This window comes from Pan paniscus, chromosome X, assembly GCF_029289425.2.
Source record: "Pan paniscus chromosome X, NHGRI_mPanPan1-v2.0_pri, whole genome shotgun sequence".
Lineage (NCBI taxonomy): Eukaryota > Metazoa > Chordata > Mammalia > Primates > Hominidae > Pan > Pan paniscus.
The window spans coordinates 121,480,218-121,505,953 of record NC_073272.2 but is presented as its reverse complement, the minus strand read 5'-3'; the positions used below and the strand labels follow the sequence as shown (position 1 = coordinate 121,505,953).

The 25,736-nt window shown below is 35.3% G+C and overlaps 1 protein-coding gene across 1 annotated transcript; it reads left to right on the top strand.

Moving 5' to 3' along the window:
* Positions 1–773: 773 nt before the first annotated feature.
* LOC103786868 (ubiquitin-conjugating enzyme E2 variant 1) lies at positions 774–20,231 on the top strand. Its single transcript, XM_008976748.1, has 3 exons — positions 774–851; positions 19,543–19,675; positions 20,065–20,231. Exons 1-3 carry the CDS (start codon positions 774–776, stop codon positions 20,229–20,231), a joined length of 378 nt encoding a protein of 125 aa, XP_008974996.1.
* The last annotated feature ends 5,505 nt before the right edge of the window (positions 20,232–25,736 follow it).

Below are 25,736 nucleotides of genomic sequence, written 5' to 3'. Positions count from 1 at the left end.
AAGCTATTAAAATACAAATATTTTCAAATTTAAAAGATAAGTTATTTCAAGGTCCAGCCAGATTTAAGGCAAGAATTAACATTTAGTTAGATTGGATCCTCCTATTTATTATTATTTCTATTCACAATATATTCATAACATTATTCCTGTTTTATAAAAGAGAAAACAGAATGATGTATTGATAAATAAGCTAATGTATATAACCTGCCCATAGTCACACAGCTAATGAATATTTGAAACAGTATTTAAACTTAGATTTGTCTGATTTCAAAACCACTTTCTTCATACTATTCCATACACTCTCACCTTAACATTGGCAATAGCTCAGGAAGGTAAAAAGTAAAACAATAATATGAATAGCTAACATCTTGAAAGCTGTGTGCCAGGTAGTGAACTAAGCACTTCCCATGTATTATTTCAACTTAACTAATTTTAAAGTTTTAGAAACCAAGAAACAGACGGCTTAAGTAATATGTTCAAGGTCTCATAGTAAGTGAGCAACCAGGATTTGAACTTAGGCTCTGTGATTCCAGAGTCTACTTTTTAAAGCTTTATGACATATTCAAACAGAAGAGTATCATAAATATGTTAGCTCGATTTTGGTATTCAAAGTCAGGATGCCCCTAGACCTTCATTCAACTAGGATGTAAATGCCCAATTAGGAAGTTGTGTTCATACTTTAAATTTATTGTATTGGCTTTGCTCCTAACACTCCATGAGAAGATACTCCAATACCCAGCAAAGGGGAATAGAGAGGGTTTTGTTCATGGATAATGCCATTTGGCAAAGGGATATCTCCTGCAGCATCCAGTGCCTGTTTTGAAGGGGCAACATCTGGCTTAGAGCCCAAGGTAATATTCTGGACTCAATTATGTAAATTTATGCCACACGGCCCTAGATTAAATCACCAACATCATCTGAACTGGTTCATTTTATGTATTATTCCCTAGCATGGCCTTTGTTGTCTCACAGAGCTCCTACATAACTAACCAACTCCATATTCTTTCCTCTCTTTGATTCTTCAAGGGAAAAAACCCACAGCAGTAAGTTGCATATATGTGTTCCCAAGCTTGTGATATGCCTGAAGGATTTCAAGTACTGTTCAGTTGTCTAGAAATCCAATTCACATACATAAAAATAAGATACAAAAGATCAGATCCCTTGATATATTAATCAAGTAGTGGTTTTACCTGTAATTACGCTTGCTGTAGAAAGGTCAGGGTTTGAAATGGTACAATAGATTGACCACTCCTCCACTCATACACTACTCATTTATAAGGTTTGTGTCAGAGAGGAAAAAAAAGGGCCTGATATCTGTGTTCTCAGTGTCCTACATTCCATCTGACCTTGCCACTAAGGAATTATTCCTCAGGGGATACCCCCGCATCTGAGGCATGTCTAAATCAGGCACGAGGTGATGAGGCAAAGCCCCTGCTCTGGTCAATAGCTCTCTACATGCAGGAGTGGATAAACTATGGCTTTTGGGACAAAACCAGCCTGCTGTTTGTTTTTGTAAATAACATTTTATTGCAACACAGCCACACCTATCACTTTATATATTAACTGTAGCTGCTTTTCCATTGCAACAGCAGAATTTAGTAGCTTAACTAAGAATGCATATCCTGAAAAATTGAACATGTTTACTGTCTGGCTATTTACAAAAAAAATGTCAATTCCTGGTCTACAGCAATAACTGTCTTGGAGTCTACAAATGAACACACATTAACCAATATAAACAAATGTTCATCAGGTGCCTTCTGTTCCCCTCCACCCTCCTGTTGCTCTCTCTCCATCTTCACTGAAGCACCCAAAAAGAAGATGCCCCATAAAATGTAATGTGGAGTTTTTATCGACAGCCATCTGATTTTTGACAAACCTGACAAAAACAAGCAATGGGGAAAGGATTCTCTATTTAATAAAGGGTGTTGGGAAAACTGGCTAGATATATGCAGAAAACTGAAACTAGACCCCTCCCTTGCACCTTATACAAAAATTAACTCAAGATGAATTAAAGACTTAAACATAAGACCTAAAACCATAAAAACCCTAGAAGAAAACCTAGGCAATACCATTCAGGACATAGGCATGGGCAAAGACTTCATGACAAAAACACCAAAAGTAATGGCAACAAAAGCCAAAATTGACAAATGGGATCTAATTAAACTAAAGAGCTTCTGCACAGCAAAAGAAACTATCATCAGAGTGAACATGCAACCTACAGAATGGGAGAAAATTTTTGCAATCTATCCACCTGACAAAGGGCTAATATCCAGAATCTACAAAGAACCTAAACAAATTTACAAGAAAAAAAAATCCCATCAAAAAGTAGGTGAAGGATATAAAGAGACACTTCTCAAAAGAAGACATTTATGCTGCCAACAAACGTATGAAAAAAAGCTCATCATCACTGGTCATTAAAGAAATGCAAATCAAAACCACAATGAGATACCATCTCATGCCAGTTAGAATGGTGATCATTAAAAAGTCAGGAAAAACAGATGCTGGAGAGGATACGGAGAAATAGAAACACTTTTATACTGTTTGTGGGAGTGTAAATTAGTTCAACCATTGTGGAAGACAGTGTGGCGATTCCTCAAGGATCTAGAACCAGAACTACCATTTGACCCATCCATCCCATTACTGGGTATATACCCAAAGGATTATAAATCATTCTACTATAAAGATACATGCACATGTATGTTTATTGTGGCACTATTCACAATAGCAAAGACTTGGAACCAAACCAAATGCCCATGAATGATAGACTGGATAAAGAAAATATAGCACATATACACCATGGAATACTATGCAGCCATAAAAAAGGATGAGTTCATGTCCTTGGCAGGGACATGGATGAAGCTGGAAACCCTCATTCTCAGCAAACTAATACAAGAACAGAAAACCAATCACCACACGTTCTCACTCATAAGTGGGAGCTGAACAATGAGAGCACATGGACACAGGGAGGGGAACATCACACACCTGGGCCTGTTCGGGAGTCGGGGGCTAGGGGAGAGATAGCATTAGGCGAAATACCTAATGTAGGTGACGGGTTGATGGGTGCAGCAAACCACAATGGCACATGTATACCTCTGTAACAAACCTGCACGTTCTGCACATGTACCCCAGAACTTAAAGTATAATTTAAAAAAAATTGTAATGTGGAGTTTTTAAGGGAACATGTGATCTCAATAAGTGGAAGAAAGAATGAGATGCTAGAAAAACTTCAGAATATTAAGCACTTAGTAGGGCTGAATTGAAAGGAGGAAAAACTTAGGAGGTTTCAAGTAGCATAAGGGCACTTAGGATATTGGGAAAGAGGATTATTTGGAGCATGACAGGCTTCTAGTGCCTATTTTAAAGTTTTACTAGAAACTTCATGACTCATACACAGCATATATGAAGTTAAAAAAACTTCTTATTTGGACCATGTATTTCTTCATGCATGCGTTCATTTATTCAATATAGTTTTGAGCCAGGCACTAGGTTAGGTGCTGAGAACACAACAGTGAATAATCAGTGCTGTTACTGTTTTAATGCTGGCTACAGATTAGTAGGAAAAACAGGAAATAGAAGAATAGTCACAAAACTATATAATTCTGATTAGCACCACACAGGAAAATAAAGGATATTCTAAGAGTGTATAATGAGAAATACTGATCAAGATTGGGAGCTTTAGGGTGGGATATCAATAAAAACAATATTGATTAAAAACATTTAAGCTGAGACCTGAAGGGCAGATAGCAGTTTATACGAATATCACTTTCTCCAATCCCTATTCTTGCTTGGTTAGAATAAGACTGCTATAGGTAGGAATTGGGCATCTTCAAGGATCTGAAAGAAAACCAGATTTCTTAGGAAGAGTGAAAGAATCATTACATTAAGTATGTAAGTAGAATCCAAATCACATTGGATTTTGCAAGCTCTAGATTTTTATTCCAATGATACAACTTATAAGCAGTAGAGCATCATGGTTTTATTTATAGCTTTCTTCTATCACTCCAGAAAGAAGGTAGAAAATAGACTGAAAAGAATGAGAGGCCAGAGTTTATATAGGCAGGAGACTTATGGGCTCTGGCAATGACTTCTGACTCTTCCCTTTCAATCATCTTTTCTTCTCTATAATCTGTACTCTTTCGCCTACTTTTTCTTCTTCCTGGACTTCCTCTCTTCCTCTCTAAACTGTCCACTGGCTTTGGATTTCAGCTGTCAAGCTTATGCTATTAGTTTTACTGCTTAGCAAACAAATGGGCTCTGGAAGACTGGCCTGGAAAGCTAAATACCACTTAAACTGTTGAAACATAAGTTGTATGCCAGGTTGTTTGTCTTCAAGAGTAAATACCTTCTGTTTGAAGGTTGGAGAACATTTGTACTACAGGTCTTGGCTCAGCAGGTGCCCAATACTAGGTTATTGACAGGCAATGGACTCTGCCTTGCCATACAAATGGAAAAATAACAGATAGGTTCAACTCAAGGACAAAAGATAAAGGCTGTGTGTGTGTGTGTACACCCGTTAGGCCTCCTCCTTCTTTCAACTGAATTATAACACTCAATCTCTTGTCCATCACTTAATACCCATACCCTGGGCTTTCTGAATTTATCCTCTCTTATTCTCCTTTTCTCCCTTTCTTATTTGTTGTTTGTTTCATAGCATTTCTCTTCTTAAGGAACAAGATGCTTAATCACTAGCTAAATAATTTTGTTTTCAGCAAGCAGATGGAAAAGGAATCTGTTGGTACCAGGTTACTTCCAAGCTCACTATGTATGGAACTACCTACTTGGACTATATGAAAGCCTGACCTGTGCAAACGTTTACAGTTACAGACTGAAACACCACAGCCTACTATGATTGTATTAAAGTAGCCTGTAGGCCCCATATGTTATTGCTGCCCTTCACCAAAAGTGTAGCCTAGCTTTTGTGTCACAGTAACCATATCTTGAATGGTTGTGATGGAAATTTCCATTTAACAAAGATTTCTAAGATTTTAGTGATGCCCTACTTGTTTCGAGAAATAGACATCTGTAAAACTTTCTTTTTCTTCCACCTGGGAACCAAGGAGTAGGGTAACAGTGAACATTCTGTTAGGTCTAGGCCCTCCACATTTCTGTCCTGCTGTTTCTTACTTTACAAGATGTCTTTCCTCTTCTCTGCTTTGATGCTTGATGGTAAGTCCCATGGCCACAATGAGAAGGAAAATGAGTATACAACCACAAAACAACCTCTGCATTTTCCTGGAGCTTCTGAGGGATTTACAGTTGAGGTACTCAATTTGCAGCTGAGATATCCAGGTGCCTCTTAATGCAGCAGGTCCCCCAGTTGCTCTGGGTAATTTGATATCTCTCTGTTCTTGCTCTACTTGTGTTCTGATCTAGCCTGAACCTGGAGCTGTTGCTGATTCTACCTCTAGGTCCTTGGCACTTCCATCACTCCTTTTGGCAATGAAGCCTACACTACTCTTTTGTCTGAACTTGCTTCTAAATTTTGGCCTTATTCCAGCTTGTTTCTCCCCTACCAGCTTCCTTTTTGTGTTACATATCTTGAACAGTGTCTGGCCTTTTTACTGTTCCACAGATACAGTTTCTTCTATTGAAGATTAGTATCTTCTTAAAGAGTAAGGCAGCATGTCATAGCCACACACTCCTAGGTAATGATGCTGGTCCTTAGAAAGATTAATGCCTAACATATGGGGTTTTATATATGAAATAAGCCAACCAAGTGAAAGTGTCTAGTAAGAAAATAGAGGGAAACAAATATTTTTCATCCCTTACTTTGGGAGCTGCTATGAGATTTCCATATATGATCTAATTTAAATCTCATGAGAACATTATTAGAAAGCCACAGTTAGCCCCATTTTAATGATAAAGACATGAGGTTAACAGAATCTAGAGGTAGCTCATCCAAGGTCCCAAGGCTATAAATGTGTCTGATACAATGTTCTGGCTCTTAACCATTACATTGTACTGTTTCTATGCCTATTAAAAATAGGAAAATGAAGAAATACTTGAAAAGGTAAAATCAGCCATTTTTACTTAAGAGAATCATGTAATTACAAGTGTTCAAAAGAGGCAATTTTGAACACCTAGCCCTCTGTATATGGTGTGCTGGCTATGGATTATCAAACAACTGGTTAGATAAGGCAAGAATAAAACTTCCTCTCAACAACTAAGATTCTATGATGCTGTATTTGGTAATGGTGATGTTTCACATGACAAATATTTATCCCTTTGCTGGACTGAGTAAGGGCACAAGCTAAATGGGGTTATAAATAATCAGCTTTATCTGTAATAAGTCTAGATTTAAAAACTAGATTTGTTTCTAAAGCTAAAATTTGGCCTCCTACTCCCTCACTACAAAGCAATTTTTGAGATAACTAGCTTCTAGTAAAAGGTAGACATACTTTAGTAGTTCAGTTGAATAAATTAGAAAAATGACAAAATAGTAGCTGGGTTTGCAGGAGGAAGCCACCAGAACTGACAGTCCAAGACAGGAAAAAGAAGAGAGAGAGACCAAAGAGCTTTCAATAAGCTTGCCTTGTTTTTTCTACACATTTATTTTGTTTTTTGGATAAAACGCAATCCTTGAGAAGGAGAGTGTAGGAATGGAGAGAGAAACTGGAAATATTCTCCCCTAGACTCCTCTCCGTAACTCCCTTCCTCAATCAAAGAGAAACAAAATCCCCTTTCTATGAACTCATAGGCACAAGAAAGATGAAAAAGAGTCCTCCTCCTAGGTAATTATAAAGATGTACTTTGTTGATGAGGCAGCAGAGTAGAAGTTAAACTTATATCTCTAGTTAAATTGTTAGGGCTTGAATCCTGGCCTTGATAATTGCTCTGTAACACTGAGCAAGTCATTTAATCTCTCTGTGCGTCAATTTTCTTAAACACAAAATGATAATTACGGGAAAGGATTTGGGAACATGATGACAATAGCAGCACAGGTTTTGAATCTCTAAATTCTCAGAAATAAACATAACAGCTAGATATCAAATTGAAAACTCATGCGTAACACTTGCAACAAAGTAGGTAACAAGATATTACCACGATCCCAAAATACAAGCATATGAGCATGATTGATACCAACATGGTAAGAACAGCATGATATCAAGAATTGTGCAGAATAAAGCAAAAGGAAACAACAGGGCATTTGATTAACCTAAGAACACATAGGAAAAAAAAACGTTCACTAGAAATACAGCTGACTTGAACTGAGAATAGCAGCTGAAACTGGTTGGGAATAGAAGAAACTAAAGATATAATATAGATGACGTTAAGTAAAAATGATGTAGCCCTGAATTGGAATTGAAAGTACACATATGAACTCATGAGGTATTATCTCTGTCTAGCTACATATCTAACTATCTCCTCCAGCTCTATCCATGGAAAACACTAGAAACATTAAACAAGAAGCAATAAGCACTCTAACATTCACATTGTGGACTTGAAACACCATGTTCCATCAAAAGAAAAGCATTTTAAATAATTGGCTGTTTCCAGGTCAGGCACATATTATCATATAAAATAGTGAGTATGCTACAAAGAACTATTAGGGTCGTGTTAAAAGAACTCACAGACTAATTTGAAGCCAAATTTATTAAACAAGTATGGGAAAGTGAGCCTCAAAAAGGATTACAGTAGGGGCATTATGACAGCAAAATGTCATTATTGGCAGCTCCAAGCTCTCGTTCCCCCACAGAAAAATATTTTTAAAAAATTTAAAAAGTAGAATTTATCAGATCTAACCTTGTCAGAACCCTGGAAAACAGTCAAAGATTTAGAACAACTAAGAAAACAGTGAATCAAGAAAAGGGCAATTTCATAACATAAAACTTTGGGGCATTTTTAATAGCCCTTGGCATGCTCTCTCTACTACGGTAATAATCTTGAAGAAGGAAGCCTGCATTCCCAGTGTGTGAGACTGATTTCAGGATATAAAGGGAGCAGAACAGACTTCATTCACAAGTTATTGTATATGCCTGTTCTAACCTTCCTGGAGAATACTTGAGGAATAGACACAAGATAATCATACCTGTTTCCCTTAACTTAGAGGTCAGGCTGAAAAAAATGACAGGCTTTGCAAAAACATTCTGCAAGCTAGAATATCCAGGAAAAATCTGGAGCAAAATATTATGGAAAAAACATACAATAGTCCACCTAAGTATATTCCACCCAAAAGAGGAGAGACTTTTGGGGAATCAGTACATTTAAAAGGACCTGTGTAATCAGAAGAATCGATATCATTAAAAACACCATATTGCCCCCCAAAAATCTGTAGATTCAATGTGATTGCTATCAAAATAACAACAACATTTTTCAAAGAATTAGGAAAACAATTCTGAAATTTATATGGAATCAAAAAAGAGCTCGAATAGCCAAAACAATCCTAAGCACAAAGAACAAAGCTGAAGGCATCGCATTACCTGACTTCAAATTATACTATAAGGCTATAGTAACCAAAACGATGTGGCACTGATATAAAAATGGACACATAAATCTATGGAACAGAATAGACAACCCAGAAACAAAGCCACATACCTACAGCTAACTGATATTTGACAAAGTCTACAAAAACATACACTGAGGAAAAGACATCCCATTCAACAAATGATGCCAGGAAAATTGGATTGACACATTCAGAAAAATGAAACTGGGCCCCCTATCTTTTACCATCTACAAAAATGAACTCAAGGTGGATTAAAGACTTAAATATAATACCTGGAACTATAAAAATATTAGAAGAAAACCTAGGTAATACTCTTCTGGACATTAACTTTGGCAAATAATTCATGATTAAGACCTCAAAAGCAAATGAAACAAAACAAAAATAGGCAAATGTAACTTAATTAAACTAAAAAGCTTCTGCACAGCAAAGGAAATCATCAACAGAGTGAACAGACAAGCTGCAGAATTAGAGAAAATATTTGCAAACCGTGCACCCATCAAAGCACTAATACCCAGAATCTACAGGGGACTCAAAATACCTCAACAACAACAAAAAAAACATCCAAGGAACCCCATTAAAAAGTGGGCAAAGGACATGAACAGACATTTTTCATAAGAAGAAATACAAATGGCCAAGAAGCATGTGAAATAGTGCTCAACATCACTATTCATCAGAGAAGTGTAAATTAAAACCACAGTGAAATACCACCTTCTACCATTCAGAATGACTATTATTGAAAACCCAAAAAATAACAGATGTTGGTGAGGATACAGAGGAAAGGGAACCTTTATACTCTATTGTTGGGAATGTAAATTAGTATAAACTCTATGGAAAACAGTATGGAAATTTCTCAAATAACTAAAAATTGAACTACCATTTGATCTCACTACTAAAAAGACCCACTTCTCTTCGTCTTTGTAGATTTGCTTTGTACAGAAGCACTCCTTCCAAACAATAATCCCACTACTGGATATCTACTCAAAAGAAAAAGAATCATTACATATTAAATATATGCACTGTTATATGTTTATTGCAGCACTATTCATGATAGTAAAAATATAGAACCGATCTAAGTGATCATTAATTAATGATTGGATAAAGAAAATGTGATATATATATATATATATATAATGAAATACTACTCAACCATAAAAAAGAGTGATATGTCTTTTGCAGCAACGTGGATGGAACTAAAGGTCATTATTTTACGTGAAATAACTCAGGAACAGAAAGGCAAATACTGCATGTTCTCATTTATGAGTGGGAGCTAAATAATGTGTATACACATGTATAGAAAGTGGAATAATAGACATGGGAGACTTGGAAGAGTGGGAGGATAGGAAAAAAATGAAGGTTGATAAGTTATTTAATGGATACAATGTACACTAGTTGGATAATGGTTATAGTAAAAGCCCAGACTTCACCATTAGGGAATGTATCCATGTAACTAAACCACTCTTGTCTCCACTAAATCTATAAAGAAAAATTTAAAATTAAAAAACATATATATAAAAGACACATATATACAGGGAAATTTAGAAAGCCACATGCATGCAGAGAAAAGACCTGAGTTGATGCTATGCTGTCAACTAAGACTGATCCTTAAGGTCAGTTCAATCATGGTTAAATATGGAAGAAGTGCTTTTGTACAAAGCAAATCTACAAAGACTAATAGAAGTGAGTCTTTTTAGTCTGTTTCTTGTTCTTTGGATCTTTTCAGCTCTTGGCATTCAAGGAACTATCTGTCAAATATTAAGGAAACACATACATAAGGAAGTAATTTACACATAGCAATGAATATAGAATTTACAAAATAGCTTGGGAAAGTCACTAAACAAAAGGACTACTAGCCTTCCACAACAACAACAAAACAAAACAGTAAACCCTGGGGAAGGGGGATAATCTGATTTCCAGAGTTACCACATTATAGTATTCAAATGTTCAGCATTTAACCCCCACCCCCGCCCCCTCAAAAAAACCAAAGGTATACAAACAGACAGCGAAGTATGGCCTATTTAAAGAAATAAAATAAAAAAACTATACCTGAGGAAGTCTAGACATTGAACTTACTAGAAAATTGCTTTAAAACAACTGTCTTAAATATATTCAAAGAGCTAAAGGAAACATAGGCAAAGAACTAAAGAAAATAGGGGAAACAGTATAAAAACAAAGTGAAAATATAATGAAGAGATAGAAATTATGAAAAAAACAAATTCTGGAGCTGAAAATTATGAAAACTAAAATCAAAAATTCATGAGAGTGGTTCAACAGCAAACCAGAGCAGACAGAAGAAAGAATAAGTGAATTTGAAGATAGTACAGTTAAAATTATTGACTCCAAGGAGAAAGATAAAAGAACAAAGTAATGTGAACCAAGCTTAAAGAGTCTTGTGGAACACCATCAAGTGGGGCAACATATACAGTTTAGAAGTTCCAGAAGGAGAAGAGAGAAAGACAGGAAGAAATAATATTATGAATAAATAACCGCTAAAAACTTCCCAAATTTCATGAGAGATATGAATCTATAAAGCTAAGGTAAATAAACTTCAAGTAGCATGAACTCAAAGAGACCCACATTACCATATTATAATCAAACTGGTGAAAGACAAAGATAAACAGAGAATCGTAAATACAGCAGGAGAGAAGTGAAACATCACATACAAGGGATTACCAACATGATAAGCACCATATTTCTCATGTAAAACTGTGGAAGCCCCAAAAAACAACTGTCAACCAAGAATTCTATAACTGTCAAAACTATCCTTCAAAAACAAAAGAGAAATGAAGACTTTCCCTGATTTTAAAAGCTTGAAGTAACTTCATACCACTAGAAAGACTAAAAGAAATACTAAAGGGATTCCTTCAGCAGAATACACTACAACTCAACAACAACAACAACAATTCTCTGTTTAAAAATGGGCAAATTATTTGAATAGACATTTCTCCAAAGAAGATATTTGACTGGCCAATAAGGACATTAAAAGATGCCCAAGAACACTAATTATTAATAAAATGCAAATCAAAACCAAAATATAATACAAGTTCACACCCATTAGAGTGGTTATTACCCAAAACAAAAGAGAAAATGACAAATATTGACAGGATGTGGAAAAACTGAAACTCTTGTTGGTGGGGATGTGCAATTGTGCAGCTACTGTGGGAAACATTATGGGGGTTCCTCAAAAAATTAAGCATAGAATTATCTTATGATCCAGTGACTCTACATTTAGGTATATATACAAAAGATTTAAAAGGAACTTGAACAAATATTTATACACCAATGTTCATAGCAGCATTATTCACAATAGCCAAAATCTGGAAACAGCCTGAATGTCTATTGATGAATGAATAGATTTTTTAAATGTGATATATACACACAATATAATATTTTGTCTAAAAAATAAATTATAATATACACTACAATATGGGTAAACCTTCAACACATTATGTTAAATGAAATTAGGCAGGCACAAAAAGACAAATATTGTATAATTCCACTTATACGAGTTTCCTAGAATATTAAATTCACAGAGACACAAAGGAGAATAGTGGTTACCAGCAATTGTTGGTAGTGGGGAATAGAGAATTATTTAATGGGTACAGATTTTTAGTTTGGGGTAATGACAGTTCTGGAGATGGATAGTGGTGACAGTCGCACAACAATGTGAATGTTCTTAATATCACCAAATTGTACACGTGAAAACAGTTAAAATGGTAGATTTTATGTTATATGTATTCTACCAGAATAAAAATTTAAAGATAAATAGATGCATAGACAGAGAGATAATAGACACATAGATAGATAGATAGATAGATAGATAGATAGATAGATAGATAATAGATAACAGACAACAAAAGATAAATAAGAGGGTATGATAGAAATGACAAGTAAGCCAAGGGTCAGAAAGTTCTAGCCCACATTTGAGAACATTCAGGAAAGCACTTTAAAATGATGTATATGTAACCAAGTTTATACCCTATTCTTTCCTACTTTCTTATTAAATTATCTATGAATATATAGAAAAAGTAAAAAAAATTCATAATAATGAAAAAACACTGAAAATGAATATCAGAATTTGGAAGGAAGGTCTACTAAATAAAAGATCCAAGGAGTTGAACAAAGGTTAACCAGTGGCTGAAACACGAGTTTCTACTTGAAACGGCAAACTCGGGCTTAAAGTTGATAAGATGCTTTGAGTCAGGCAATAGGCACCGAAACAAATATCCAAGGTCAGTTAGGATATTTATGTCTAGTCCTCTACTACTCAAGTACCAATCTTTAGTAAGGCAAAATATGATGCACAGGCCACACACCTAGTACCTCTCCTTGGCAGTATGGTTTTCACAACTATAATGATGTACATCAAATAAGAAATGTGAAGAGCACAGGTAGTAGTGAAGACTTGTAGATACAATTTTTCATTTTTATGTTTGTGTTTTTCCTATCCCAGTGTCAGAAAATAAGTGGTAGAAAATTGCAGAGCTGCACAATGTAAATGTATCTGTTACTTCAGAAGTTGAATTAGGAAACAACCACACAAATCTTTCTCCCAGTTTAAAGTCCAAGGATAGGGATGCCATGTTTTTTTATTTCATGTGCATTAGCTTGTTTATTTTAACTACTTTAAAAATGAGAAAATGTTGTGAAATGGTTGTATGAAGTGGTATACCTATCTCTCAATTGTAATAACTGCTTCTGAGCCAGGTATTTGCTCTTTTAGAAGAGAGTTTAAGTTTTATTTATTGGTATTTATGATTCAGACTATCTGGCAGTCTTCTCCCAGTGGCCACTAAGTAGGTCCAAGGAGAGAAAAGAGAAAACATTTACAAGCAGCCCATGGAAAAGTGCTAAAGATTCTCTATGCTTTGATTCTTCAATACAATTTTAAAAAGAAACAGTCTTTTAGGCTCAAGCTTATGGCATCACAGAGAAAATATTTAATGAGCCAGGCATGGTGGCATGTACCTGTAGTGCTGGCTACTTAGGAAATTGAGGCAGAAGGATCACCTGAGCCCAGGAGTTTGAGGCGGTAGTGTCCTATGATTGTGCTTGTGAATAGCCACTGCACTCCAACCTGGACGACATACTGAGACCCTGTCTCTTTAAAATAATGTTTAAGTATAATTTTAAAAAAACACAGAGAAACAGAAAGATATAGGTAACAAAAACAATACAAGGAGATGCAAATGTGCCAGTGGTTAAAAAGAACAGAAATCCAAAAAAAACAAAAACTGACATAAATGTGTGATATGAAGAAAATCTATTATTGTGTCTTTACCCTGCATTCTTCAAAATTAAGAATGAGTATAAAACAAAACAAAGTATAAATCAGTAAATAAGCATGGAAAATGGAAATTGAAACTATAAAGTTTAGGTGTCCTAAAGAGGGAACAAAACTATTTGAAATGAATAACTAAATATCAGAAATGAAATTCTCTGGATCTAAGGAAACAATGCTTAAGAATAGGAAGAAAAATGTCAACTTTTGTTCTGGATAAATTAATAGAAAAATAGGCCTGTATGTAGACATAAACTAGTAAAATTTTGGATTTAAATATACATAAAACATCCTAATATATTCATGCAAATAAAACTGGGTTACTCTTCCAGATATACCAACCTGATTTTTACTCCTTTCTTAAAATAATGGCATAAGAAGATACATATTTTAACAAAAAAAGGTATTTTCAAACCATTACCCTTGACCATTCTATGTTGTTGCCCCAAAACAGAACACATTAACTGAAGTACGCACAAATCTGCTGTGGAAATTGGGCAAATATGCTTTATAGATGGCACAAATAACAAGAAATTTATCTTTGAAATAAGTAAAGTTGGCCTTACCAAAAAATTTGAGCTTTCATCTACTCAAACCTTTGCCCTGAAAAAACAGTGTGGGATCACAAGAATTATTCTGATCTCGGAAAAACCACTAATAACTCCAATAATAAGAAGATGTGAGTTTTGGTATTTTATAAGTTGGAGAACATGTTGCTGGGACCTTTTTAGCCTCACACAACCTGATTAGAAACAGCTACACCAAGAACTTTAAGGACAAATATGGCCACAACAAATACAAATCATTTGCTATCTCCCTAGAATAGCTGTTTGTTGAAATAGTAGATAACTTCTCTAACCTGTAGAACTGTTTTTATTTTCTGTTTTATTTGTTTGCTTTATGACCTTCTTTAACTTTATCCTCACTATTGTATTATGAAAAAATTCCAGTATTCAGAAAAAATTGAAGAATTTTGCAGTGCACAACTGTATATCTGCCTAAATTATACAATTACCATTTTACTATTATTTTTTTAATTTTCAAACTTAAGGTATACTTTAAATATAGTAAAATGTATCCTTTTTGGCATTTAGTTATGCCAGCTTTGTCAAACACCTTCAGTTATATAATACCCGCCACAATCAAGAAATAGAACTTTATTTTATCCTTTAAATTCCCCCATACCCATTTGTATTCTATCCCCATCCCCCCACTCTCAGATCCTAGCAATCACTGGTCTGTTTTCTATCTTGAGGGTTACCAAATTTAACAAAGAAAAACACACGTTTTCGAGAATACTTATACTATTTTAAATAATTTATCTGAAATTCAAATTTAACGGAGTATTCTATATTTTATTCAGCAGCCTTTCCGTACTTATCATTTTGGTGCCCTATTAAAAAAAATATGCGGCCAAACCCAAACTTCAAATACATTTGTTCCTGTGTTTTCTTCCATAAGATTTATCGTTTTCTATTTTACTATTAGGGCTATAGTCCAATTTTAATTTTGTATAAGGCATGAGATTTATGTTAAGGTTCCTTTTTTCTTTTTTGAATGGAAATGTCTAATTGTTTCAGCATATTTTCTTTAAAATATTATTTCTCCATTGCCTTTGCACCTTTGTCAGAAATCAAATGGTCATATCTCTGTGGGTCTAATTCTGATCTCTCTGTTCTGTTCCCTTGATCTTTTTTTTTTTAATCAATGCCACACTGTTTTGATTACTTCAGCTTTAGAGAAAGTTTTGAAATTATGTATTGTTCAAAATGTTTGAACATTTCTAGTACATTTGCCTTTTCATATGAATTGTAGGGTTAGTATTTTTTAAATTTTTGAACAGAGATCCTGTAGGGATTTTGATTGCCATTAATTTGACTCTATAGGTTTATTTGGAGGAGAGTTTCCATCTTCATCACAATTAGTCTTTGAGTTAATGAATAAAAGTATATCTCCTCATTTATTGGGTCTTTAGAATCATTTTTAATATATCAGCAATAGCATATATAACTAAAATTAGATATATTACCAACTATACAAAATAAAATAATTATTAGAGAATAATATGAACAATTGTACCCCAAAAATTAGGTAGACTAGATGAAATAGAAAACTTAGAAATGAAGAACTTACCTAAACTGACTCAATAAAAAGCAGAAAAACTCAACAGGTCTTTAACAATATATATATTGAATCAGTAATTAAAAACCTATGAAAAATTTAAAAAACAAATAACACAAATTCTTCTCAAACTCTTGTAAAATATAGAGCAGAAACCACTTCCTAACTCATTATATGAGGTTAGCCTTGCCTTGATTCCAAAGCCAGAAAAAGATATCAGAACAAAATTAATTTACAGACAAATATTTCTTATGAAGTTAAATGCAAAAATTCTCAAGAAAATACTAACAAATGGATTCCAACAGCATATTTAAAGGATTATACACCATTACCAAATGGGATTTAACCCAGGAATACCAGGGTAGCTCAACATAAGTAAATCAATCAATGTAATATACTACATTAGTAGAATAAAAGAAAAAAAAAACACATGATCTTCTCCTTGGTGCACAAAAGGCATTTGACGCAATCCAATATACTATCAAGACAAAAGCACACATAAACTAGGATGTGGGTAGTGATGACGGTTATGTAACATTGTGAATATAATTAATACCACTGAATTGAATTGTACACATAAAATGATTAAAATTACATAACTTAAGATGTCACAACTGAAAATTTAAAACAAACATTACAATGAATTAGAACGATTAAATACGTTAAATCCATGAGTACATATTTATATTCGAAGATAAGTGACTTGTTCAACTTTGGAGCTTCACCCTTATTTTATGTTGAAATAGGTAAATAAAGGAAAAGATGAAGCATTTATCCTGCCACTTCTATATGAATTTTACCCCTCCATAATGAATTAGGAGATGAAGTGATGCATCTGTTTATAAGTAAACAAGTGATAGTAGAATTAGAACTTTTGCCATTTTCAATCGTAATGAATTACTCAGTCTAGACAGTTCGCATTAGTAGCTGCAACATCACAAATAGAGAACCAAATGTCATGTTCTTTATGATTAAAAAACACAACACCACCTACAGTTTTACTAAAAAGATCAAAACTGAGTCTAACCTGAGCTAGACTTCAGGTCCAGCCTCCAATTTGCAGAAAAGACTAAAGACAGAAAAATGTGCTTAATTACATCATGAGTATACAGTATATTCTTCGGATCCTCCACCAAATACGTTTTAATAAAAGCAAAGGTTTAGAGGAAAAACATATTGATTAAATAAAATTTATAAAAATGTTTCATAAAAATTGATAACTCTAAATAAATATAAGGAAGCTGCTACTATAAAAGTAAGATAGGTGTTATTTTAGAGGGAGAGGGGAGAAGTTTTTGAAGGGACAGCAAAATTGGAAGGATTTATGGGGTTGGTGGTATGATTCTGTTTCCTAACTTGGGTTGGGTACACAGGAGTTTGACTTATAATAAGTCACTATACTATATATACCTTCAGTGCATTTTCATAATTCATTTCATTTTGCAATAACATATTACAAATAAATTATTTACAGAGAGAAATGTATTCACAACATTTTTGAAGTGGCAATATTAATGGTACTACCTTAAGGGAGGAAGTTGTAAGAGTTAAGTGAGAGTATATATAAAGCACTTTGATATGACTGGCATGTTTAGAATTCTATTATTATTATGGCACATCTTATTTATTATTCCAAAATTAATAGTTAAGTCTATATATAGTTATATTACCAATTTAAACACATTTGCTACCTCATAATTAGCACAACCATAGAGGTAATATATTCATCCTTATATTAAGCTATAAAATATATACTGTATATAAATACATAATGTATATACTGTATATGTACTGTATATAAAATAACAGTACATATTTTGCACATATTTGGGCAAAAGCTAGGGACATGACTAGCTTTTGCCCAAATATGGGCAAAATATGTACTTTTAAAGTACAGTCATATACCACTTAATGATGGGGATATGTTCTGAGATATCTGTCCTCAGGCAATTTGGTTGTTGTGCAAACATCATAGAGTATATTTTACAACCTAGATGGTATAGCCTACTCTACACCTAGGCTATATAATATAGCCAATCGCTCCTAGGCTAAAAAAGAGTGCAACATGTTACTGTTCTGAATATGGTAGGCAATTATAACGCAATAGTAAGTGTTCGTGTATTTAAAAACATCTAAACATAGAAAAGGTACAGCAAAAATATGCAATAAAAGATTTTTAAAAGTACACCTGTATAGAGCACTTACTGTATAACAGGGCTTGCAAGATTGGTAGCTGCTGTAGGTAAGTTGTTGAGTGGTTAGTGACTTTGTGAAGGCCTGCACTGTACACTTAGGCTACACTAAATCTATAAAAGAATGTTTTTCTTCCTTCAATCTTAGGTTAATTGTAACTTCTTTCCTTTATAAACTTTTTTTGAGACAAGGTTTTACTCTGTCATTCAGGCTGGAGTGCAGTAGTGTGATCGTGGCTTACAGCAGCCTCTACTTCCCAGGTCAAGTGATCCTCCCACCTCACCCACAGGAGTAGCTGGAACTACAGTCCCAAACCACCATGACCAGCTAATTTTTAATTTTTTCATAGAGACAAGGTTTCACTATGTTTCCCAGGCTGGTCTCGAACTCCCGAACTCTAGCCATTCACCTGCCTCAGCCTCCCAAAGTGCTGGGATAAGAGGTGTGAGCCACTGTGCCCAGCCTACAAACTTTTTAACTCTTTTATATTAACAATTAACTAAAATACAAACACATTATACACCTGTACAAAATACATTCTTTCATTAATCTTATTTTATAAGCTTTTTCTATTTTTAGTTTTTTTTTTTCAACTTCCTAAAAGTTTTGTTAAAAAGTAGGACATAAACACACATTAGCCAAGGCCTACACAGAGTCAGGATCGTCAGCATTATTGTCTTCCACCTCCACATCTTGTCCCACTGGAAGGTCTTCAAGGGCCATCACACACATGGAGCTGTCATCTCCTATGACAGCAATGTCTTCTTCTGGAATAACTCCTGAAGAACCTGCCTGAGGCTGTTTTACAGTTAACTTTTTTTTTTAAATAAGTAGAAGGAGTACACTCTAAAATAATGTTTAAAATTATAGTAAATACAGGCTGGGCACTGTGGCTTACGCCTGTAATCCCAGCACTTTAGGAGGCCAAGGCAGGCAGATCATTTGAGGTCAGGAGTTCGAGACTAGCCTAGGCAACATGGAAAAACCCCATCTCTACTAAAAGTGCAAAAATTAGCTGGGCGTGGTAGCTAATACCTGTAGTCCCAGCTACTCAGGAGGCTGAGACAGGAGAATCATTTGAACCTGGGAAGTGAACAGGTTCAAACTTTTCAGTGAGCAGAGATTGAACCACTGCACTCTAGCCTGGGCGACAGAGCAAGACTGTCTCAAAAAAAACCAAATATAGTAAATACATAAACCAGTAACATAATTATTTATCATCATTATCAAGTATTAATATTATGTACTATACATACTTGTATAATATGTGTTCTATTTTTATACAACTGGCAGCAGAGTAGGTTTTTTACACCATCATCACCACTTGTGAGTAATGCGTTGTGCTACAACTTTAGGACAACTATGACTGACATCACTAGGCAATAAGAATTTTTAAGCCCCATCATAATCCTATGGGATCACTGTGATATATGCCATCTGTCATTGACTGACGCCTCATTATGCAGCACATGTCTGTATCTGTTTTGCGATAATAATGGTGAGTTAGGACAGCAATGCAAGATGGCAGCCACCACGGGCTCAGAATGTTTATGAAAACCAAATATACAGCGTTAAAATAAAATATGGATCTAAATCATTCCCTTTTGTAAAATTTGTAACAAAATTTAATATGAATGGAGTCAATAGTTCTTTTTTTTTTATTTCAATAGGTTTTCGCAAAACAGGTGATGTTTGGTTACATGAATAAGTTCTTTAGTGGTGATTCCTGAGATTTCAGTGCACCCATCACCTGAGCAGTGTACACTGTACCCAGTATGTAATCTTTTATCCCTCACCTCACTCCCACCCTTTCCTCGAAGTCCCCAAAGTCCATCGTATTATTTTTTTGCCTTTGATCCTCATAGCTTGGCTCCCACTTATGAGTGACAACATACAATGTTTGATTTTCCATTTCTGAGTCACTTCACTTAGAATAATGGTCTCCAATTCCATCGAGGTTACTGCAAATGCTATTATTTTGTTCTTTTCATGATTGAGTAATACATATATATATATCTCTCTCTCACAATCAATAGTTCTAACGGAGTAGTGGACCCAAGAGCCATATCAATGCTATCAAAATGGCAAAATTCATGTTGTATTAAAGTTTTCCTGCAAGAGCTGTGGCACCTAATGATGTCTAAAGAAAATATGAAACTCCCTCAGCCAACTGAAGGTCTGTGTTACAGCAATTAATCAAAAATAAAAGAACACAGAGCTTCCTCCTTCCCCCCACCTTTCAATTAAGGAGTCTTCATTTTCCACAGTAGTAAATTTTCTAGATATGTCTTGTAGACCTCAAAGTACTGGAAAGGGAATTCCTATTCAAAGGAAATTTACCTTAAGATACTGTAAGTGACACTGAATTTTTGTCCATTTCAAATACATAAGTTGTTCTATAACAAATCATCTTGGTCAAGTGTAACCACTGTCCACGTAGATGAATTTCTGGAATGAATAAAATATATTTAAATTGTTCCCATCATAACTAGCGGGACACATCTAACTCAACTGTGAAAAGACATATTACACAATCACGTTGTTGCTAATTACATGGCCTGAGATCTCTGCCTTTTCTTGCTAGCCCTCACCCCTGCTTCTCACCTTCCCTGCAATAGCCCTCTAGCCTGGGGCTTTGTTAGATTAGATTAGATGTGAAGGTTTCGGGTCACAGCCTGTGGGACTAATGGTGGGTGTGTGGGGTGCTTTAGATGCATCCCTGCTTTCTTCCTTTAAGTCTTAAATGATGCCCCCTCCAAGCTGTATGTCCTGTCCCTACATTCCTTCACTTCCACTCTTGGCCAAAGCATAGATTGTAACCCCTCTGATCCCCTCTGAGATTGGCCATCAATGAGTAATTTAGTGCTTTCCCCATATCTTTTCTTCCCCACCTTTATGGAGGGGTGCTGCTTTTTTCTCCCTCTTCCTCAAGTTCCTTTTTGTACCATCACTACACAGTGCTTTCCATGACACTTCCTTGCTTTGACCAGAAGCCATCAGGTAAGGTTGCAAAGACTCTCTAACTGCTCTGGTTACGTTTTGGAACTGTGTATATTCACTCTCCATCAGCCTAAGAAATGCATATTGAGTCCTCAGCTCTACCACCCTCTGCTGTCATCATCAGCTGATGGGTTTTTGTAGCTCAGGTTTTGATAAGGTGAAAATTACAGCCACCAAGTTTATTCAGAACTCTCAGCTGTCAGAGTCCTTGGTGGTTAAACTTGGAAAAAGGCCACATGAAGATATGTGTAAGCACACATGATCCCTCTGAATTATTTTCTTTTTCTGTAATTGCTTTTGCTTCTAAAAATTGGATAAGTATTAAACAGGACTTTCTTTTGGTCATCCTTGCAGTCCATTGTGGCCTAGTCTGGAATCTGACAACTGGAACAAAAAGAACTTTAAATTTGGCGCATACTTTGGTTTTGGTGCTGCTGCTTCACGAGCTCCTCAGCAGGGGTTTAACAAATAACTTGGTGTGCCCAGCAGATCATTGTTGGTGGGCTTGACTTCCCGGCAAATTGTTGTATTTCTCCACTTTCTGTTTAGGACTACTAAATGCTGAAATATGGACGAGTACAGAAATAAAAGTAATTCATTGTGCAAAAAATAAATAGTGGTGACTTGGAAAATTAATTCAATTTTAATTATAAAGCAAGGGACACCGAGCAAGGTACTTTGCCATTTACAAACTGTGTAAAATTTTGTGTGCAAGACATAACTATTCTGCTAAGCCACTGAAATTTGGGGGACATATAGCAGAATTGTCTTAACTGAGACATGTGAGCAAGTTACTTAACATCTTTGTGTGTCAGTTTACTCCTATAAAATGGTTAATAATCCTTACCTCATAGGGCTATTTTAAAAATTAAAATAATCTGTTCAAGAGGATTGAACAATGCCTAGCACCTAAGGCTCTCACTGTTATTAATGACCTTCTGGCTGTTTTTGTCAGAATTGGCTCAAGGACTGGGCACTTCTAATACTTTTATTGGTGGAAAATTCTCAGAACTGAAGCTGATTGGGATTGGGGCAGACAAAGACTGGCACACCTGGGTTTTGGTCACCTTATTATATTGCTTAATTTTTCTCTGTGGTGACCGCACATTCAAAAACACCTCAACCCTTTTCCTTTCCTGCTCTACTCCTTAATTATGTGTGCTGCTCAGTAATTTATGGGGGTTTTTTTTTTCCCGGTTAACCACAGGAGTCCTGTCATGTGCAAAGTAGATCCTTCTAGAAGCAATTCAGAAGTTAATAATTCCAATAATATTAACCTGTGAGAATGCACTGTTTGACTGAGGCTGTGTGGCTATTCCCTTAAATGTCACTTGCTGCTTGCAATATGCTGGGAAGGATGCTTTGTTATAACTTGGCCTGCTTTCTGTGCTTTCTTTGTGGTCCCGTAGGTGAAATAGGTCATACTCTCAAAGTAATTAATTATGGCTAAAATGAAGAATTGTATCTTTGTAGACTGAACTCCTAGAAAATGGAAATACGAGGACATTGTCCTCTCTGGATGAATTTGCTTATATTTAAAACTTTTTAAACTGTGTATCCCTGAAAAAAATAATTGAGTTTCACAGCTATGAACTGGAGAGTCACGTGGCTTTTCCATTTTGAAAACAAACAAAGGTTAAGAGGAGTGCCAAGAAGTAAATACTCCAAATTCTATTACCATGCGGTTTCAAAGGGCATGACTAAGGTTCACCTTAACATCCATCTGGAGTTGAGGAGGCTTTTGTATAGGTTAACGTTCCAGGGGTTCAAAATGTGACTTTCAAAATAGTCCCTGTCCTAGCTAGGCATGGTGGCATGTGCCTGTAATCCCAGCTACTCGGGAGGCTGAGGTGGGAGGATTACTCAAGCTTAGGAGTTCAAGACCAGCCTGGGAAGCATAGTAAGACCCCATCTCAACAACAACAAAATAATAATAATTGGCTCTTCCTGTTGTAAATTGCAAGAAGCACAGGTAGCAGATATCAGAGGAGGGTTCTAATACAGTCTTCTCCTCCATTACTAGCTGTGTACTCTTGAACAGGTCACTCATAATTCTCAGTATAAAACAATTCCACAGACATGTATTGAACCCTAACTGTGCCAGACATTATGTCAGGTGTTGTTAAAGTGACAAAGATAAATTAGATATGGTCCACTTCTTTCTTCTATTACACAAGTAAGGAGATGGAAGCCATTGGACTACAAGATTTCCAAATTCCTTCTCAATCCAGAAAAGCTTTGGTTCAACCGAGCCCTATGATTCATATATATTTCATTATTATACATTTCAAACTGAGTATTTTCAGGTTGCAGAAGTTTGGATGGGTTTTCTTATTTTTCCCAATGATCTGTCACTTCTGAAATTCCAAGGGAAAGGCATCAGATACAGCCTTTTTTCAAATTTGGGCTGCTATAGGCACCTTTCCTTCTCTACAGTATTTCAGCTGAAACACAGGATGAATGGCTTATTTCAGTCCCAAATCCAAAAGGCCATCGTTTATCTTAATAAGGTTATTGTAGTTAAGGTGGTTCACTACCTTCTTAAAACCTATGAGACTTTACTAACAAGGACTGCTTGCTAAGGTGACAGTCAGTGATGTGCCCAGTGGAAGAATAGGTTAACCTGCTGTGAAATTCCTTAATTTAGGTGCTTCAATAAGCAAAAAAAAAAAAAAAAAAAAAAAAAAAAAAAAAAAAAAAGTATGCTACAGCAACCTCAACAGAAAAATAGAAGAGAGAACATTTTCCCACATACTCTGGACTCTGAGAGGAGTAAAAGGAGAGGCTAAAATAAGCAGGTTTTATGTTACTAAAGGAGAAAGTGAAGCTTGAGGTTTGGGAATACTTGATAAAAAAATCAAATAGTATTTGTGAAAGGCAAGAAGACACAAGGTCAGCTAATGGCTGGGTTCATCCATCCTCTCTCTATTGAGTAGGCCTCTTTCCCAGGGAAGATCCCAACTATATCCTAAATATCTCAAGAGCTGATATCACAGTAACTGAAATATGAGGATGTTGATGATGATGATGTTTGCTCATCTCTTAAATGGAGAATCATAATAATGGTACCTATTTCATAGGATTGTTGTGAGGATAAAACGAGTTAATATGTGAAAGTGTTCTTGGAATACAATAGCAGTATACTTATTTGTGCAGAAAAAAAAAAGAATGCCACCAGTTACAAACTGAAGTAGACTACTCTTTTCATGGTTTTATTCTGACAGTGTTTGTCACACACATTTGAATATGCATATACCTGTGCAGACTTTACAATATGGTTGAATTGATGAGAGTATAGATGCGCTTGAGTGTACACGGGTGGGCTTAATGCATATATGCATTTATGGGAGGGAATATATGTGTACTCGGTATCAGCATTACATTGTACTTGGAAATGATTAAATATTGCATTGAATAGTTTTGTTTAATTTTCCTGATTCATTAAAATTGTTTTCAGTCTCTTTTCCTATACATCCAGATGCCATCTATTTGACCGCTTCCACTCCTCTTTCTAATGCCCTTCCCAATATGCTAATATTCTTATCCTTTTGTATAACACTAAAGCATTTGCCATAAAAGAGACTGGCTGTCCTATTTTCCATGTACTAAATTTTAAAAAACTTCTGAAAGTAGCTGGCTTCCTGGTTGATTATTCTCACTAGCACAATGTCCTGAAGACCTCTTTCTACTGTGCTGGACTGATGCATAGAAAATACAGACTTTTAATACCTCTTCCTGCCTGCTAATGTAGTTATTTACCAGACTTGAAGATACTTTCTCTGTTCATCAGGATGTCAAATGGGGTCCAGACAGAAATCTAATAAGCATTTCCACTGTCTTGGAATTTATACATGACAATGAAACTCTAAGTCCAAATGAAAATTGGGGCATCCATAATAATTATGTGTAAGTTAGTTTCCCCCGACCCCATCAGTACAAAGATAACATGTCAAAGTTCTGCCAACCCAAGGAAACATCAGATTATTTTAGGCGACTTAAAAGAAGGATAGAAATTTTCTTTTTACCTTGGCCATTACTGACTTATTTAATCTGTATGGGTTTTTTTTTTTTTTTTTCTAAATAATGTAGCTACATTGTAACAGAGGGCTTCAATGTTTTTGCTTGTTTTGTTTGTTCTTAAGCCCTTCAAGATTCATGGGACCATGATGAACTGTTAGAGTTTCTTACCTCTCCCTCAAGTAATACCACTTGGGATTGGATACATCTAGGTGGAATAACAGTAGTAAAATTTAGTGACAAAATGCCAAAAGTGAGTTTTAGGCATCTCAAGTTATTGTTTCATTAACATAAAGTCCTGTCATTCAAAGAAAAATACATCTTTGTGTACAAAATGTCAAGATTAGCCTAGACTAGAGACACTATGTGTAGTTTTAGCATTCATATTGATATACATATATTATACATAAATATTTATATATCTAAATATATATAAACAAGTATACCATATTTATATGTGTCATATTTATATAAATATATAAAATGTGCTAACCAAGACACACTGCACTCAAAGACTCTGCCCTATTAAACATCAAAATCAGCAAAGATAATATAAATTATTATCCTGCTATATATTTCTTCCATTTTCCTCCCCCCAAGCCTTCCTCCCATCCTCCTTTAATCAAACATTTACACACCACTTGTTGTGTAACAGGCACTGCGCTAACTGCTACTTATAGGGGT